At 38.1% G+C, this 19,424-nt stretch overlaps 1 protein-coding gene and 1 pseudogene across 1 annotated transcript in view; both read left to right on the top strand.

Annotated features, from left to right (window-relative positions):
• The window catches only part of LOC122091897 (chromosome transmission fidelity protein 18 homolog), a 29,989-nt gene extending 24,973 nt beyond the window's left edge, over window positions 1-5,016 (top strand). The window contains exons 22-23 of the mRNA XM_042662137.1: window positions 4,224-4,329; window positions 4,691-5,016. Of these exons, the coding sequence (XP_042518071.1) occupies window positions 4,224-4,329; window positions 4,691-4,744 (160 nt within the window). The 3' untranslated portion in view covers window positions 4,745-5,016. The remainder of the gene's footprint in view (window positions 1-4,223; window positions 4,330-4,690) is intronic.
• A 7,069-nt stretch (window positions 5,017-12,085) lies between these two features.
• Window positions 12,086-19,107, top strand: LOC122092412 (annotated as a pseudogene).
• The last annotated feature ends 317 nt before the right edge of the window (window positions 19,108-19,424 follow it).

The following is a 19,424-nucleotide window of genomic DNA, read 5'->3' as shown; positions in this document are numbered from 1 at the left end:
AGTAGACGGAGAATTATGAAAAGAGGAAGAGATACCAGAATAAGAAACAAAGTTTGAAATGGGATGTTGGGTATAACTCCGAACGCCCTTACATTGTGCAGTAAGAACATCAATATCAGAAAGAGAAATACCTGGGTTAGACCGTAGGCGAAGATGATGAGTTAGGGACCATAGAGACAGGGGGTACTGCTTCTTTACAAGGAAACAATTGATCAACGAGTGGTGGGGCACTACCATGGAAGGCGGAGGCACCACTAGTGGTGATGCAGATTAATCACCAAAATAGGCTTATTTTATTAGGAATGAGCCTAGGGTTGGGTTCCATACATGTTGGGCCTTTGATCCCATGTGTTTTGAGTGTCACTTTTATGGGTCTAAAAGGGGGGCTCTAAGATTGAGTACGGGATTACTAGTTAGTTTCCATTTTCATTAGTTTCCTTTTTAGTTGGGCTTGATTTGAGTTATATTTGTTTCCTTAGGAGTCAAGTTATTAATTAAGTTAAGTCATTAGTAGTTAGTTTCCTTTTTCAACTAGTTTCTAATTTCAGTTAGTTTCTAATTTCAGTTTTTAGTAACTATTGTATTAGGAGAATATTTGGTTTCCTTTTTGAGGAACCTTCTATTTTTTAATTCCCTCACCCATTAACATTATAAATAAAGAAGAGGAGGCTCCTAAAAGCCAAGAATGATTTTGATAAAAAAATAATGACTGATACTATTGTCTTCTTCATGAAGAGTTGTCTTGTGTTTGATCAAGGCTGAAGGAATTGGTGTTTGATCCAATTGACTCTTTGCGTGAAGTCCAAGAGGTCTCTTCAACTATTCTTTCTTTCTTTTCAAAGTTAATTGCAAGGTTTTTCAAACCAGGTAAGGGATTTGAACTGCTTTTGATTTCTGGTTCTGGAAATCTCAAGTTTCTCTCCCGCTGCCCCTATATTGTTCTGAAGATCCAGCCATCCGATGGCTCTCCCCTTTTGATTGATTGTTGGGTTTATTAAGAGGGAGGTTTGACCTTAATTTGGGACCAATCAGACCATGGGTTTGTCTGATCTGAGGTGTTTTATATTTCTGGCCGACTGTGTTTCTGCCCAGATTTCAGATCTTGTTTGACTTACCTGTTCCTGTAGTAATTGTTTCTGATTGTGGCTTATCTAGTACTCTATACCTACTGCTGGTTAGTCTATTTGTTTGGTGCAATATCTGTTTCGGAAATTCCAAATTTTGAGTTTGAACATTCTGGTTTACAAGGACTGTTTGACTCTTACTTCTGGACTGTTGTTTGCTGCCTAATTTTGGGTGATTATTGGTTGTTCTTTGGTTTAACTTTCCTGCAGTCTTGGGTCTGGTTTGGTTGTCAAATCCATTCCTACATTAAGTGGAGGTGGTGGTGGCACCACTACATCTACGGTAACCTGTGGAAAATAATATTGAACAACATAGAGAGGAAGATCATCATCCATTTCAGACACAATAACGGACTCATCTGGATAAGAAATAGATTCAAAGAAGGAAACATCAGCAGTAACAATATTTCTGAAGTGTAGGGCAATAAGAACTATAACTTTTTGAGTACGTGAATATCCCAAAAAGGAACACCTGGATCCAACTTCGACAAACCTGGACGATGATCACGAATAAAACAAACAAAACCGAAAATACGAGTAATAAACAAAGGGAAGGAAACAATAGAGAATGAGGAATAAAACCTTGTATAAATGAGGAAGGCATTCGATTAATAAGATAACAAGCAATTAAAATTGCATCTGATCAAAATTGTTTGGACACCTTCATCTCAAACAAAAGAGATCGAGCAACCTCTATCATGCAGGAAGATTGATGTTTTATACCACAACCAGTCATAAACTGAGAGAAAGGGCTAGAAAAGTATTCCTTGTCAATTATCACTATGTAAAATCTTGATAGTTAAATTAAACTGATTCTTAATTTCAGCAACAAATGCACAAAAAATAGAGAAAAAATCAAAACGATGCTTCATTAAATAAATCCAGGTAATTTGGAATGGTCATTAATAAAAGTAACGAAATATCGAAAAGCTAATTTGGAAGTAATGAGACAAGGACCCCATACATCCGAATGGACCAAAGAAAAAGGGTGTGTAGACTGTCTTACACGGTGAAGCTTCCCTAATTGAAATGACTCACAATCTAAACTGGAAATAGAACGAAAACAAAGATCAATCTTCTATAAACTTTGTAAAGATGGATGACCTAGTTGACAATGGATCTTATGGGGGCTGAGAATTCTTGAACATGCAATAGAAGAAGAATTGTCCTAAAAAAGATAAAGCCCTCAACTCTACTACCTCTACCAGTTGTCTTCCTCGTTGTAAGATTTTGAAAAACACATGAATCAAGAGAAAGAGTTACGGAGTAATTGTAAGCTTGAGTAAACTTACTCACAGATAAAAGATTAAAAGGAAAATTTGGTAACTCAAGAACAAAGATAATGACAAAAAAGAGTTGAGACGAAAATTTCTAGTGCCTTTAACTTTAACAATAGACCCATTAACCAACAGGACAGTAGCAAATGACTCTTGAAAGGAGGAGAATATACCTGTCATACGAAACATATGATCTAATGCTCTTGAATTAATTATCCAGGGTTGAGAAGATGAAGAAAATCATGCAGTAGCATTAACTGTCTGGACAAAAGTTATCGTGGAAGGTTGAGGAGATGGAGTTTGAAACTGAGTATACCGTGCAAATTCTACATTTGTCATCTTAACCAATTTACCTTTAGTTTGTCCAGTCTGAGAAGGTTGAGAAGACTCAGTAATGTTGCTGAATTGGAAAACTATTTCTGAAGGGTTTGCCATGAAGTTTCCAACAAAAGCGCTGGATATGTCCTGGTTTACCATAATGATGGCATGTTCGTGTTGTCCCTTAACCATCTGAAGTGTTGGAAGTACCAGAAGGTTGCCCCTTGCCACTTCCACTGCTAGTATTACGAACCCTACCTCAATTATTATTTTGAGACTCAAGAGCAGAGCCACTTCAAGAAGCTTTCTTTGGTTGCAACAAGTAACCGATTTTGGTATGGTTATTCGCCAAAAACATGCTCCACCCCTTCATTGGAGGAAAAAAGAATGAAATTTTCCCTTCCAAGGAGGCTGTGGTTCCTCCCCTAATCTTCATAACCATTTTTGGAATTTTGTCAGATTTTTTTAACTGACTGAACCATCCAAGAAAAGGTTCTCAGAAATTTGGTAGATCAGATAATCTCTTTACATCAAGATTGAGGTTCTCCGCATTTTATCTGCTGGCCTTTATCATAAGATAATATCAATCGAGCAATTTTTCCCTAATCTCGTAAACATCGCTCCCTTGATTTACTTCATGAATTCAAAGTGCTTCTTTATCCGTTTCTGATTTGAAGCAATTGAATCTCTCTCTCCCCCCCCGGCGCCCGGTAATATAACACAGTTGCACATGCACAAACACAGCTCTTTAGCCTCTATGTCTGCCACATGACAGCTTAGTTGGCATCTGAAAATGGTCCAGATGTTGCATGCAATGTCCCTATTTCATATGGGAAGTCCCAGCTTTGAGTACAGTTTTCCACATAACAAGGTAAAGTTCCTTTTTGTTTGTTGACCTACATCAGTAGGCCATCAATGATAAGTGCTAACCAGAAAACCAATTTCTGAATACATAGACCTATATTTGTTTATCTTTTATCAGTTGTCATCATTCTACTTCATTTCAATTAGCAAAAAATATTGGTGGTTTCACCTGAATATTTTGATCACACTAGATCTTACTACTACTTTCTATAGGAGATTTTTGTCACTTTGTTATTCAGTGAAATTAAAAGATGGGTGCAAGTCCATTGATTTGGCAAATTCAGTTTCTTGATATAGTTGAAATTCTTACTGTTGCCAGTGTTTTGTGAAGAGGTGCGGGAGAGACTATTTTTCCACCAGTGCTTTAGCTATATTGTCCCTTTAAAGAATATGGAGCTACATCTCAAATCATGTTGTTCTCACTCCTGGCCCCTGAAAATCGAATGCAATTCTGATTTGGTTTGGTCTTGAACAATTTTTCCAGATCATGGTGAATCAAGTAAAACAATCATCAGGAATGTGGTATTTGAATAGAAGTTATCCTGAGCAGTTGAATAGCCATGCTAGCATTTACACCAATGTAACTGTGCTTAAACTTGATTGTTATTGTTCTGACCTCTTCAGTTTTCTTTCAATTCAGGTTTAGAAAATCTGCAAGCAATGATTCACAAAATTCTGGGAATGCATTGCCAAATCCAGAGACGTTAGAGAGAGATTCACGTCCTCTGCTATTCAAATTCAATGAGGTATCTATCCTTTGAAAATAGTGATTTCAGTCCCCCACCCGACTCAAAAAACTTGATACAAGCCATGCAACATACATATGCATCCAATTATGTTCATCGGATACCAAGATGTTCTTCTACGCATAGGCTATTGTTTAACACCTATGAGTAAATTCATGGGGAAATTACCTGCTAAAAAACATGTTGATGCAAAACAGTGAACATAATGGACTAATGTGGAGACCGGGTTTGAGTTTCACCCATTACTCAACCATTCTTCCTGTCATCTGTTTTTCTTGCCAAACACTTGTTGCTTGATGAATTGTTTTGTTAACTTATTTGAAGGTCAAACTCATAGTTTCTCTTTTTTCCCCGATGGCAGGGTTTTACAAATGCGATAAAAAGGCCGGTCAGAATACGTGAGTTACTGATATGAGGAGGCAAACTTTTTGTAAGAAAATGCACCAGTAATTATTCTTCTTCTTCATGAATTTTATGGCATGAGTATTCTCTCTACTTTATTAACCTTGTAATTAATCTCTTTAAAGCTTCAGTTGGTTCAACAGAAAAATTTTCACTGGAAAAGGGATCGGAAATTATTTTACTTAATGTGGTACACAAGTGTAAAATGGCATCCATGTAATCTTTTTGGATGTACCCACCTCCCCCCCCTCCCCCCCAAAAAAAAAAAAATTGTTGTATTATTGCTCATGATAAATTTCCTTTCTTGGAGGATACCATGCCATCATGCATTCTTTTCATCACTCAGTTATGCCAGCATATGCTTCCTTGTTATATACAATCAGAAATTAAAGTTTTATAAATTAAAGTTGATTTTTGAGGAAATTTTTGCCCATTGAATCAAAATAAAGCCATATATAGTCTGTTTTAGGCCTATCTATTTTTTTTTTATTTGTAATGGTATACAAACTTCTAACCTTTTTTTTTTTTTTTTTTTTTTGGTAAATACAAACTTCTAACCTCAAGTAACCAAAAAAAGAGGTCTCACAGCAAACTGAGCTGTTTGTGAGAAGCCTCATAACGAGATGTATTCTTATTTTAAATTGTTCATGATAATATATCTTGGCTTTTTTTTTTTTTTTTAAATTGTTAAATATGATTGGAGTAGAAGGTTGAAGATGGGATAAAGATCCCAAGACCAATGCCAGCTTCCAAGGATGGATTTTCATGGCCGATACTTGATGAGCTGTTGTCTCATATAGAGAAATTCTTTTCTCACTGGTCTGAATTTTCCACGCGGTATAGATTATAGGTTGGTGACCTAAATCTGTGACAAGATTACTGCGTGTTGGCTTTGTATGATCCAAGCCCTCTAACAATAGGTCCCTTCTAGGTGCTCCCAGGCACACTGTAGTAAAGAGAATCTCATAAATTCTCCCCCCCAAAAAAAAAAAATCTCATAATTGATATAGGAGAAAAGAACATTTGCCCACTTGTGTGGCTTTATGCCGGGACACAGGTGAGAGTAAAAAGACCATGTTCCCTCCACCCAGATGGTTTCGTGCAGTCCCCAATTGGTTTGTGTGTTGGTGCAGTGATTCTATTTAAAAATTTTGGTGCCACTTTCACTTGCTTTTGGTCTCGGCTGCATGATCCATCCTCTTGTCTCCTCCAATGGTAAGATTAGGAACATAATTTGATAAGCATCATCTATATCTATATATATATATATATATATATATTAATTTTTAATTGCTGAGGTGGGGAATAGGTTGAGAGAAGCAATCATAGAAAGATATTGAACCCTAGGCCCCAACTGATGATCTTTTATAATTTATTAGGAAAAAGAAGTCTGAAATGTAATGTGACCCTAGACCAAACATAAAGGAGCCAAAATGTTCGCATTGCCCCTCATGAAAGGTGGATATCTCTTATAATATTGTTTTGGGAAATTTATATCCACCACTCCTTGTGTTTGCCCTTGATATATCGTCTCCCTTCGAGTTTCATTTATTACCTTTAAACCCAAAAATCTATTAAACCCAAAATTCTAAGATTGGTGTTAGTTTTAAAATTAAAAAGACATAATTGCCCCTTCACATACCCTTTGACACATTTTATAAAACAAAATATGAGTCACAAAAGTTTGCCTAGCTGTAAGCATAAAAAATTAAGAGTGCTAAAATCAAGCAATTGGATTCTACGATAAAAATTGTCACTACCTTGTCTTCCGTTGTAGGAATCTAGTTGTTGTTGGCAAACGTTTGCCTCTTGATCTTGCTCATCATCTTTCTGTAATTGCACACAAATCAATCAAGGTCCCAAAGCATTTCCTTGTCCAGAATCTCAATGTCCAGCTCAATCTCATCTCCATGTTGTGCCACATTAGCATTCCTCTTCCTTATGATATGCACCACCTAATCCATTTTCTCCTGTGGGAGATTCTGCAAATTCATTCCTAGCTTTTGTTTCTCTTCGAAGCTCATCTCCCGTTTGTTTGGATCCTTTGCTTTGGGCTTTGGCTGCTTAACGGTAGATGATCTTCCTGTCGAAAATGGTCTTTTAGGAGCCAATGCTGATGTTGATGCAGGAGTGTGCACTAGTGATGGGTTCGAAGGAGGAGCCACATTGGGGATCGAGATCGGATCAGGTTTCTTCGCACCAATCTCTGTAGTTGGATGCCCAGCACATGAGTTTCCCGGCATCTCTTCCGTGGGAAACACTCGCCGCTACGTATTATGCAATTTATTGTACGCGAGTTCAAACATACCGAGCCAGCAATTGCTCCACCATTGCGTAAACATCGTGGCCCTTGGGATTATAAATCAAGCCATTGTTGAAGGTCAACCGCACATCATAGGCAAAATCAAGAGATGACCCATAGAAGTTCTTGTTGAGCTTAGTTTTCATGGTCCCAAGTAGGGGTGTCAATTCCTAAATCGAACCGGTAAAACCGGCCGGATCGAACCGATAACAACACGGATCGAATCGAACCGAAGCCTTATTGGTTCCGTTCGGTTTGGAGTATTGCAACCCCAAAACCAAATCGAACCGCACCGGAAAATGGATGAACCCAAAATCAAACCGAAACCGGCTCAAAACCCAGACCGAAACTGAAACCAAACCGGTAAGAAACCGAAACACTCCAAAATTCGTTAAAAAAAATCAAAATTTGCATAGTTTTGTATACATTTGTATGGAAAGTCGAATCCAAACTAGACCAAAAACCAAAACCAACCCAGTTACAAATCGATTTAAGAAACCGAAGACAAACCGAAATCAAACCGCATCGAAACCGAAACCAAACTGAAACCGGAATTTCCTTATTGGTTCGGTTTCGATTTCAACTTTCCCACACCGAAACTGACTCAACCCGGATCGAAACTGAGCCGGACGGACCGATTGACACCCCTAGTCCCAAGATGTATGGGATGCTTGATAATCTGGTTGTAGTCGTGAAGACCCAAAAATTTAGACCACAAAATGGAGAGCTTAGGGTATCACCGTCACCTAAGAAGCTAAATTGGGGAAGAACGAACAAACCTTAGGGTATCACTTCTTTCATGTATAAAGGCATCAATTTCACTGGAAAAAAACCATAGACCGTCGAAGAAGATAGAGCCATTGGGACTTCTTTATCGCTGGAGAAGGTAGCTGCTATGAAACCTTTGCCGGAGAAGATAAGAGTCGCAATGACTCTTTACTTGGCTTGAGAAGAACATGTCTTTCTCTTGTTCGTTGGAAGGTTGAAGTCAATATAGAAGGGCAAAGTGGGTATTAAGTAAAAAGTGTCTCCCCTTAACGGACTGGCAGTCAAAAGTCTCTCATGATATTAGATTTTTGAGTTTAAATGTAATAAACAAAACTCGTGGGGATAATGTAATAAGGACAAATGCAAAGGAAAATGAATATAAATTTTTTTATTATTTTTGCCGATGTGAGATGAAGGGCAGCCATGTACATACACGACCATAAATGAAAACCAAATCCAAAAAACTAACGAAATTCATGGAAGTCGATTACTCATTACAGGGGAAATGAAACCCCAAATCAAGACTGTATAGAAGTGCTTGGAATACGACGTCCCAATCATTTAAGATTATCATCACCTACCACTAACAAGACTGAGAACAAACATTCTTACCTTATTGAGGAACCTAATTCTAAAGCAAATAAATAAATTAATAAATTGGAATATCAACTTAAAAATCCAAACAGCATAAAGAATACATTAAAGATAGCTGCAATCTTCAACTACTCCTATATTTAAATAAGTAAAAAAATCCCATTATAATTTAGGCAACCAGCTCCTATCTCTGTGTGTGAGAGAGAGAGAGAGAGAGAGAGAGAGAGAGAGAGAGACCCTAGTATTAAGCAACATGGAGATCTCCTTATATGAAGCAACTTGTGCTTGAAATTTATAAAGTTATATACTTTTAACAGCAATCTACTTTAAAATAAGGAAAACCAACGAGAAGTGTGTTCATATTTTATATAAAAAAATAGTTATGTGATAAAATTGGTCATATTATTTTAAGGAAGAAAGAAAGCTATCCTAGGAGTAATGATTGTCTACCGTGGGTGTGGTGGTGCAGTGAGCATCGGACGGTCGAGATGATATCGGCACGTGCCTTGATGTCGTCTCGATCATCTAATGCTCACCGTATCGCCATATCCACGGCAAAGGATGTTTTCACATCCACTAGTGTGTATATCTAGACGCAATGGGTTCAAAAAGACTGCATTTGCTCACATTGAAGATGTTTATGCATGTTCTCTCATTGGCGATATCTTAACATGTACCTATGTCAGCAGGTAGCATTCTCTCTATTTAATACGTGGAATAAGAATTTTATTATTATTATTATTATTATTGTTATTATTATTATTATTATTTATGATTACCATTTAAAAATCATACAAAGGACCCACATAGGAATCAAAGAAAGGATCGACAGATTTCAAACTTGGATCAAAACTCCATCAGATGCATTACATGACACAGATAATACTAAACATCATGGAAACCCACAAATTCTGCCGCTCACCCAACATGTAAACATCATGGAATAGGACAAACAATGAATATTATGACTGAAGCATATAGATACTTTTCGTCGGAAAACAATTAGCTGCTGCCTGGGTTGTAACTACTTGGCTGCAACCCCATGTTGCAGTCAAGGGAATGGAATATCAGAGACAAGTTTGAAAATATCCACTTTGGATGAATTTTTATATTCTTACCCTGAGATTCCATTCCCTTGGCTGCACCCAGGCAGCTACCAAGTTTCGTTACAACTCACGCATAGCTAGACCGGGAAAGACCCAATAGTGACCAATAGAGACCCACAATGGGTTTAAATAAGTCTCAAAGTGGCCAGCTGGGAGCCTCCAAATAATTTGCAGTGAGTGGTGAAGTTCCCCAATCGTTGGATATTTACTCACTATACCTCACCGTCTCAACGTAGATGATTTTGACGCTAGAAGGGAGGTTAATGGGCCACAATTACTGCAATACTTAAACTATTACTATATATATTTTTTTTAAGAAGCTAAAAGGGTTAGGACCCTAGAACGGTTGAACCGATGACGTTCCCTAAACCTATACTAGAACCCAACTGATAACTGCTTTCTAGCTCATCCCATGGGAACTCATAGGCATGGATTTAGGGGACGATATAGGTATCAGTATTTGTGATCCGGACCAGATCAGATCGGTGAGAATTGATTGTTTTACCTTCACTTTTTTTTTTAAGGTTTCTTTTCTTACTATTTTACCCTTGAAACGATACGAATAATCGATCCAAATCGGTCTCAATCGATATTGATACGATACAACCAATACGATATCGATACTTGAAACCATGCCCACAGTTCAAGAGGGTCATAGAAATGAAAAAGATCCGATGATTATTCTATCTACATCGTCATTTTCATCGTGGCCTCCTATTATTCTTCCTTAAAATGTATAAAGATTCTAAAAGAAAAGTAGATTATATGGGAAGAACCGAGGAAGGCTTTTTTCTGTTGTCGCTTCTTAAGAACGGGACCTCTTATGGGCAAGGATTTGGGGGATGGTATCGGAATTGGTATTGGTATTGGTATTGGTGTTTGTCGATAATAGGATTGATGGGTATCAATCGATTTTCCCTGCTTTTTCTGAAAAGTATTAATTTTTTATTATTTTACCCTTAAAACAATACGAATAATCAATCCAAATCGATGAAGAATAAGGGATTGATCTCAACCAATACCAATCAAATATAACCGATACGAGAGCCATACTTCAAACCATGCTTATGGGTCATACTCACGCCTTTTATATAAATATATATCTATATATATATATATATATTTTTTTTTTTTTCTTTTATATTTATATTTATAGTACTTAGAAGTATGAAAAGGAAATCCGAACAATAATAAATAGAAGATGTCACTCTCACGTCTCACCTCATGAAAATGGACGTGGACCGCCCAGCTTGTTGATGATGGTTGGGGCGTTGAAATTCCGGTTTTAACCCTCCATGCATATCATATTTTCATTCCCTCAAATTGAGCAACCCTTTTTTAACCATAGGAGGACATTATAAGTTTATAACCCTTGGTTTATTTCAATACGACAAATATAACTTGTTATGTCTATATGTGCCTAATATAATCATTTGGGACATAGAAGTATAAAAGGCAGAATGGCTCCTATGCTTAGACACATTGCAGGTCGAAATGACAGTCTCATCCTTCATGAAAGGTGGAATTTTTACCTTTGTTGATGTTTCTAGTAGTGTTCTCATTGGCTCATGCATTGTTGTAGAGGTTACGCTGTCTTTTATGGATTCCTCTCCCTAATCATATTATTGATTTTATCTTAATAACCTCACCCTCCAATGGAGAGAGAGAGAGAGAGTTTTTGCATGCCCATATAAAAAACGAGGGGTGTCAATCGGTCTGGATCAATCAAGTTGAATTGGTTTTAGGAATAACCGGTGGTCAACATATCAATGTAACTAAAATGTGGCAAAATTGCAAAGATTTTTTGGACCAAGAATCTTGGAAAATATTTTGCCATGCGAAGTCCAAGCAGGCAACTCAAGAACTTGTAATTGTAATTTAGCCATTTGGAGGGTCCATGTGGCTAATACTCACTCAGCATGGCTAATGCAAAACCAGTGTTTTTATGTATATGACTACCACAAATCAATTTTATGATGTCAAACCTGAATGTTACACTCTTATAATTCTTATTTTGACTTTATAGGTAAATATTGACCATTATTTTCCTGTGTAAGAGTCCATTTGTACACATGGAAGAGTCAATCAGTTTGGTTCCAATCAACGTAAAGAGTAGCCCATTGCATGAGGATTCTGCCATTGTAGGGTTTGGGAGAGGCACATATGTCCCTAGCCTTACCCCACAGAAAAGGTTGTTTCCAAGTTTCATATTTGAATAAAAATTTTTAGCGCTAAATATGTTGCCATATGGTAATAATAAATTATACACGTTACATGCCTCTTCATGATATCTGTACAACTACTCCTTTTAAAATTTAAGATCCATTCCTCATGAAAAATGAAAATTTCATCTTTAATGATAATTTCATGTCTCTTATTGGTCCTCACGCTGCCCTCTCCCAGAAGGAGAGAATTATAAGAAACAATGGCATTCTTGATATTATCTCTGTAGAAGGAGGGTAGTTTAATAAATTGGGCTTCACAAGTAGTGGAGGTGTGGACCTACCTTCTTTCTCTCTCGCAGTTTTGTTCTCTCGGGTCGCTATATTTCCTTATTCCCAGACATATCTTATCTATATAAATACTTTATTTCGGCTCCTGCGCCGAATATTTCTCCGAATAAGAAAAACCAGAAAAATCAATCCATCGTTCTCCGATTGTTTCGCTCTCTCCCTCTCTCTTTCTCTAAAGTTCGCTTCCATTATCTGAGTCTCTGCGTCTCTGCAACTGCTAGCGTTAGTGTTAGGGCTCGTAAGATGGGGCAGCAGTCGTTGATCTACAGTTTCGTTGCTAGAGGAACGGTGATCCTTGCTGAATACACAGAATTTAATGGCAATTTCACCAAAATCGCATATCAATGCCTTCAAAAGCTTCCAGCTAGCAGCGACAAGTTCACTTACAACTGCGATAACCACACCTTCAATTATCTCGTTGTGGACGGTTTCAGTAAGTCATCATTTTCCCTCCTGGATTTGTAGATTTTGTCCCCTTTTTTTTTTCCGTTTTTGTGTAAGGATAGGTGTTCTGTTTTAATGTTCCTGTTGGTTTTTATGGCGGTGATTCGTTTTTATCGGACTATTTCTTAGCTTTTCCTGTTTATTGTTTCTTATGTCGATACAAAATTTCTATATTCTGGTTCATTTTCTTTCCTAGAGAGGAAAAAAAAAACCGTCATTCCCCCCCCCCCCACGGGTTTTTGTTCTCCCCTTTTCTTTTATCTGATCGTATCTGTTTCTCGCTTCTTGTGATTCGATTCTGTCTGCCTGATCTGTTAAACAATGATCAGATTTTTTTTTTCAGAATACGCTGTGGTCTGAAACACAAGGCGTTTGGGTATAGATTTTTTGTAATAGAAGAACGATCGTGGATTCGTGATATTCACGCCAATATTTTTTATGGTGTTGTTTCCTCTTTTGTTTCTATGTGCCTTTATTTTCTGGTTAGAATAAGTTGTTCAACTGGAAACTCAAGATTGGTATCTAAAAGCCTTGGATTATACTATTTGTAGGAAAAAAAAAAAACTTGAAAGTCCAGTAAACTGCCTTGTAAGTAGCAATTCAAGGATGTTTATAGAGGTACTGCCTGCTGCTTGGTTCTGTGAGCTTCTCTGTTATCTGATTTTCTGGTTAGATCGCTTGTCCACACCTAGCTGATGTCCTCTCTTCTGTTACCAGAAGCTTTATCCCTGTAATATTCAATTGAATGTCATGACTTGTGGAGATGTTGGCTGTGTTTGGTATGCATTCTTAGAACGAGAATGCACATTCCCATTCTGAGTACCCAGAATGCATTCTTAGCTGTGAATCAGAACATTGTTTGGATACCACTTTCACTAAAATGTATTATTGAGTATAGAGTGTTCATACATTTCATCAAACAACTCATGGGTGATTTTCCATTACATATAGAACAACAGAATTCATAATAACAAAGGATTCAAGTCCTTTCCAACTTGAATTTAATGTAGATTTTCAATGGATAAAAGAAAAGAAGAATTCAAATATACTAAAGCCAGAGGTATCTCTATTGAACCATCAATCTGCGACTTGCAACCTGCAACCACAACTCCAAGGGCACTTCTTCCCACCATTCTCCGGCCACCGAACCACAGAAAATGGAACAAGAAGAAAGCAATCCTTCAAATTTGAACCCATTAAGGAATCCATCATCTCTTGTGAGATGACCCGTCGATACATGATGGATATGATCACCTATGCTGATACTGATGTCGTCATTGGTGCCAACTTGGTGATCTCTCCTATGCCTACGAACTCAGTAAGAACCCATCAGTCCATCATGAGCAAACTCGTGGCCAGGCCTAACTTCAAGCTCTTCAATGCTGTGATTGTGGAGGATTTGATTGTGAAACAGGGGAGGGTTTTCTGGTGTGGTTACTAATTGGACTCTAGTGTAGATGAATCAAGATACACAGTCATGTATGGATCCTAATGTGATAGAATTAAAGATGGTCCTGAGCTCTTGTGGTCACCAATGTATTGGATGCCCTTTGTATCTGATTTTCGAATTTCTCTGCAGCAGCACCATGTTCGAAGAAGCCACTTCTATGGGAACAAGAACGCCAGAATGGGGCTTTTAGTCCGTTCCAGAATGAGGCTTGTTCTTGAGCCCATTCCAGGGATTTAGAATGGGAATGTATATCAAACAACGTTTCTATCGTTCCAAACGTGTTCTACACTTAGAATGTGTTCCAAGAATGAATACCAAACACAGCCGTTGTATTATTATGGATTTTGTTCTAGTTCTGGGTATTAGTTTCCTAGTTTTTTCAGTAGGTCATTTTCGTGATTAGGTTTCTTTTCTAGTCCCACTTATTTACCCATATTTGCTATCTATCACTGGAACACTTAAAAGTTTTCTCCTAAAATTTACTATCAGTTTTTCTAAACAACCAGCATTTAAATAATGGAATGGTCTTTGTTGGAGATTGTTTATTTGGCTTCGTGACTTATTGTAGTGTAGGAGTTCAGGTACTTTACAACCTGCCTTTTGACAAACTGTTGACTTGGGTTTGGTCTAATAATTTCAAATCCTACATCGTTTTTAACTGAAATGTTTCATTACCTGCTACATCATGTGTTGATCAAATGAAGTAATTTTATTTTCTTAGTCATGTAAGGGTTTTAATATGGTGTGATGATGGTAAATCTGCCAGCATGAGGATGCAGTTTTGAGTATCAGGGAAATCACTTCATGAAAAAGATAGCCGAAGTTAGGACCGACACTAGGGTCTACTTGTGCACCATATTTATTGGTTTGGTGGATTGCCATGTGGAACATGTCAGTTGGGATGTGTTGTTAAGCTTGGCTACACATTCTCACCTACCCAAACTTAAAATGAAAGTTAATAAAATTGTAAAGTGCTTTAATAATATGAATAGAAAACTTATAACCTACCAATAGGCTACCATTATGGGTATGTTTCAGATACTTATTAGATTCTTCAAGTTTGATTCCTCATAAGTACAGAACTTTTAGAATATCAGAGATCCTATTCAATTAAACTTGGTGGTCTGCTGGAAAACCTGCTGTATTTAATGTGTTGTCGTTAGGGACATTGTTCAGAAATTCTCTGTGCTGCATCAAATCTTTGTTATCATTTGTTAGTTAAAAGGGAGAGAATCACTGTTTTTCCCTTCATTTTAATTATAGGTGCTTCCTCTTCTTGGGTTCTAGGACTTCTCCCCAAGAATCAAAGTTTAGCTCTTCATGTTGCTGTGATTGTTTTCATTTGTGTGTGATATGTTTGCTTGCTGAGCAGCGTAGTTTGATTTTCTTCAGGTTTGTGATTACCTCAGATGGAGTTGAGGAAGGTAAGGAAAAGGTAAGAGCCATAGTGGCCTACACCGAAATCTCTCATAGAAGTTTGAAGCTTCCATAGTCTAGGTACTTTCTACAGGTGCTTCATCAAGAACTTTTAACAGCCAAGACCTTGTACCCCCCCCCCCCCTAGACTAAATATCTGTTTGAACACTTCTATCCAGAACCTCCTAGTGAACCTAGGGTCCTGTCATTGATGATGGTCTGGGGTATGCCCTAGTCAAACAAGACTAAGAATGGATGTTCTGAAAGGACACTCCTTCAGTCTCTCAGATTTCGATGGATATAAAATTGTCTCACTGCCAAACCTTGCGAAGATGGAAATCCTAGACAGTCAGTCAAAGTCTAGTCCTAGTATTGCCTAGCAGATCCTTGTTGCGCATAGTTCTTTCTTTCTCTGTTTGATCATTCTCCACACCTTTTCTAGGAGGGGCCTCTTTGTGTTTGTCCCATTAATGACAGGATTTTTGTTGGCTGTCAGCCATGAAGTTAGACCTCTAACCAGTTAAGAGTAGCCCCCTAGTCACTAGAAAGAGGGCGAAATGCCGACTACTTCATTCCTGGTCAGGTTTGATAACGCTTTGGTATAAGGTCAATGGATCCCTTCCGACCTGGAGAATGTGTACTTTAGACCCAGCTTGAAGATATAAGTTTTATAGTCTAGTAACCTCTGTCTCACATAGTTGTCACGGCGTCTTGGCAACCCAAGGCGTTGGGGAGGGCCTAGACACAAACTCCCGTGAGTGAGTCCTGCCTAGGCAACCTAAGGCGTTGGAGGGGACCTAGACACAAGGCATCTGGACGCCTAGGTGACACCTTGACAACTATACTTTCTCGGAAGTATAAAACATTGGAATGAGGTATGTACACCTGTGACCTGAACTGCTCTCTCAATGCGTGTTTGATGCTCCTCTATTGTGCTTCCTTATATAAATGTATCGAATTAATGTTTTGTACACAGAAGGAGATTGAAGGCACGAGTTCGACCTTGATGTAGTGATTAGTGAGTTTTGGAATGGGTGTATAATTGAAATGTCATTCACAAAAACTTTCTATCCATTGGCAAGTCAAAGTAGAGGAAGAGGGTAGGATGCTTGGTTGCTTGATGAATGGTTTTCTGCGACGCTAGTGAAAGAATAGTCCAAACCAAAACTAACTAAGCCCAACCACTACACTACACATACAGACGCAAAACCCCCTCGTACTGTTCGTGGGACTCTACCTGCATACGGCTTGTGCACAAACTCCTAAATCCATCAGGGGCAATTTATTCCACCTCTCCTCCCCAATCCTCAATCAAAATTGTGTTTCCCAGGTGTGTGAATTTTTTTTTTTTTTGGGGGGGGGGGGTGGTGGTGTGCTTCCTTCACCTATTGTATGTATTGACTTGGCCTTCACTCATGCTGGGCTCACTGCCTTTCATTTCCAAGCACAGTGACTAGATGTGGGTTTGAATTAAGCTCAACACCTCTGTGGTCACCCCCTTTAGTGGCTCACTGCCAGTCCGTTTGTTGTCTATGTTTGCATGCAAGGGTTATAGATCTTACGTAGTGTTTTTTGTTTAGGTTTCACCATATTTCTTACAAACTCTTAAAATTTTCTGACTCACAATTTGTGTTCTTTGATTCAATCCCATGTTTACTTAGAGATCTGAATCTTAGATAAAAGTCTAAATGTTTGATTCAATTTTGCTTCTTATGGTTAACCACTAGAGCTAGAGGTAGGCCTAAAATAACAAAAGAGAAGTGGTGAGGAAAGATGTGTATGGCTTAGGACTGGAATCTTGTTTGGCTTTGAATAGAGCTGATTGGAGAAATAGGATCCATATAGCTGTCAGCTGAGCCCACTAGTTGGGATAAGGCTGAGTCCAGTGGTTTTAAATCTGTTGCTGTTGCATCCTTGTGTGTGATGTTTTTCTCTCCCCATGAAAATGTACACCCCTGCCTTTTTTTTTCCTTTTTTGTGAAACTAGCTGGTGATTCTGCCCCCCTTTTTTGTTTTTTTGGGGAATTGCTGTAACTGCCTTTAGCATGTGATCTGTCCATTATAAGAATGGAGAGATTGGTCATTACAATGATTCTATATGATCCGTCAATTTGAATGAGACAATGGAGTAGGCCATAATATGTAGGAAATGAACTAAACCATGTATGTTGTAGTAGATATTTTGATGATTTCCATAATTGAATGGTAGATGGGAACGTGAGTTTTGATGTTTTTGGGTCTCAAATAAGATGTCTGTCCACCTTGTTTGGGTAGTATGTTGTCCAAGTTCATATCTTTGACCCTAAACATTCTCTTGATGTGGATCTGAGTGATTTATCTGGACACTGTAGCCTTTTGTGTGGTAGCAGTGGAGTCTGTTGGTAGACAAATTCCTATTGCATTCCTTGACCGAGTTAAGGAGGATTTTAACAAGAGATATGGAGGAGGAAAAGCTTCAACTGCGGTTGCCAACAGCCTGAACAAAGAGTTTGGGTAATTCTATTTTTGTAACCCTTTATCAGAATGTCCTTTGTATTCATCAAACCATGGAACTAATAAAAAACCTCATCATTAATGTTTTAGGTCAAAACTGAAGGAGCACATGCAGTATTGTGCAGATCATCCTGAGGAAATCAGCAAGCTTGAAAAAGTAAAAGCTCAGGTTACGGAAGTTAAGGGAGTGATGATGGAAAACATAGATAAGGCAAGAGATTGTGGTTTACCGTGTAACTGTTACAATAAAATTTACTTTATGTATTTTTATTTGGAAATTGAGATGCAGTTAAGTTACCCAATCTGATTTTTGATTAGGTTCTTGATCGTGGTGAGAAGATAGAACTTCTGGTGGACAAAACAGAGAATCTTCATTCACAGGTTAGAAGAGGCATAAACCTAATATATTTTGCAGTAATTTGACTGCAGCAGACTCTCTCCCTCTTCTTGTTTTGGTGGGGTGGGGGTTGGGGGGAATAAACTTTTTTTATTATATATTTTATAGCTGACAACAGCTTAAGCCCCTAGAACTAAGTCATGCTTTCAGGTGAGATTCCAGATTGGTTAGATCAAGCTCTTTCTGTGAGGTTATATATGTACAGGAAAAAAGAATATGGAGGTCATTTCTCTCCAGTTTGATGGAGATTGTTGGATTTTAACCTAGTTTTTTAGTCTGCATTTCATTCCATTTGCTCCATCATTCCTGCTATTTAAACTGTGATGTGATGTTGGCTTCCATATTATGTTTTGTTACAGGCCCAAGGTTTCCGGGAACAGGGAACCAAGATGAGGAGGAAGATGTGGCTGCAAAATATGAAGGTTAAGCTGATTGTTTTGGGTATTATCATTGCTTTGATCCTCATCATAATTTTGTCAGTATGCCATGGCTTTAAATGTTGATTCGGCCCTCCTACTTCCGCTGGATGTGCTCAACTTACACAATTATGCATAGATACATCTTACATACAAGGTTGGTGTCCGGCATTCTGTTCAAATGTCCCTGTGAATGAGTTCTCTTGCCATCGCCCACCTCTTGTTCTGTATTCTTTTTTCTCCCTCGTCTTAGTCTTGTTTTTGGATATCCTGCTTCCGTTTCTGCTAGCCCTTTGGCGTGGGAGTGTTTTGTGTTGTATAACATTGCTTGTACAGGTTGAATCCTTTGTATCCGAGTAGGCAGTTTCCTTGAGGCTGATGTGAAATTTGTTTGAATGTCATTACTGTTTCCTTATTGTTATTGAGGGTTGTCGGAAGGAATATTATATGGGTTGTAGAACTATCTTTTCTGTGCAACGTCTAATGCCACTATTTTTTTGGTTCTTGAGCATATCTAATAACCCTATAACCTGTGTAACGACCTCCCTGGCCCCTGCCTCCCTTTAATTATACCACTTGGGAGGGGGGGAGGGGGGGATGAGTGGGTGTTTCCTATATTTCCGGACCGGAAACATTTTCCCAAGAGTTTTCAAAAATATTAAAAAAGTGCTTGGAGTCATTAGGTCAGCTATTAAAAGTCGAATATTATTCGAGTAGGCATGTGAAATGATAGGATTTACCTTCAATGGAAAAAATGAAACATGTAAGTTTTTTTTCTTTTTCACCAACATTGG

This window comes from Macadamia integrifolia, chromosome 10 (assembly GCF_013358625.1).
Source record: "Macadamia integrifolia cultivar HAES 741 chromosome 10, SCU_Mint_v3, whole genome shotgun sequence".
In the NCBI taxonomy this organism is placed as follows: domain Eukaryota; kingdom Viridiplantae; phylum Streptophyta; class Magnoliopsida; order Proteales; family Proteaceae; genus Macadamia; species Macadamia integrifolia.
The sequence above is the reverse complement of the archived record's forward strand: the minus strand, read 5'-3'. Positions and strand labels throughout refer to the sequence as shown.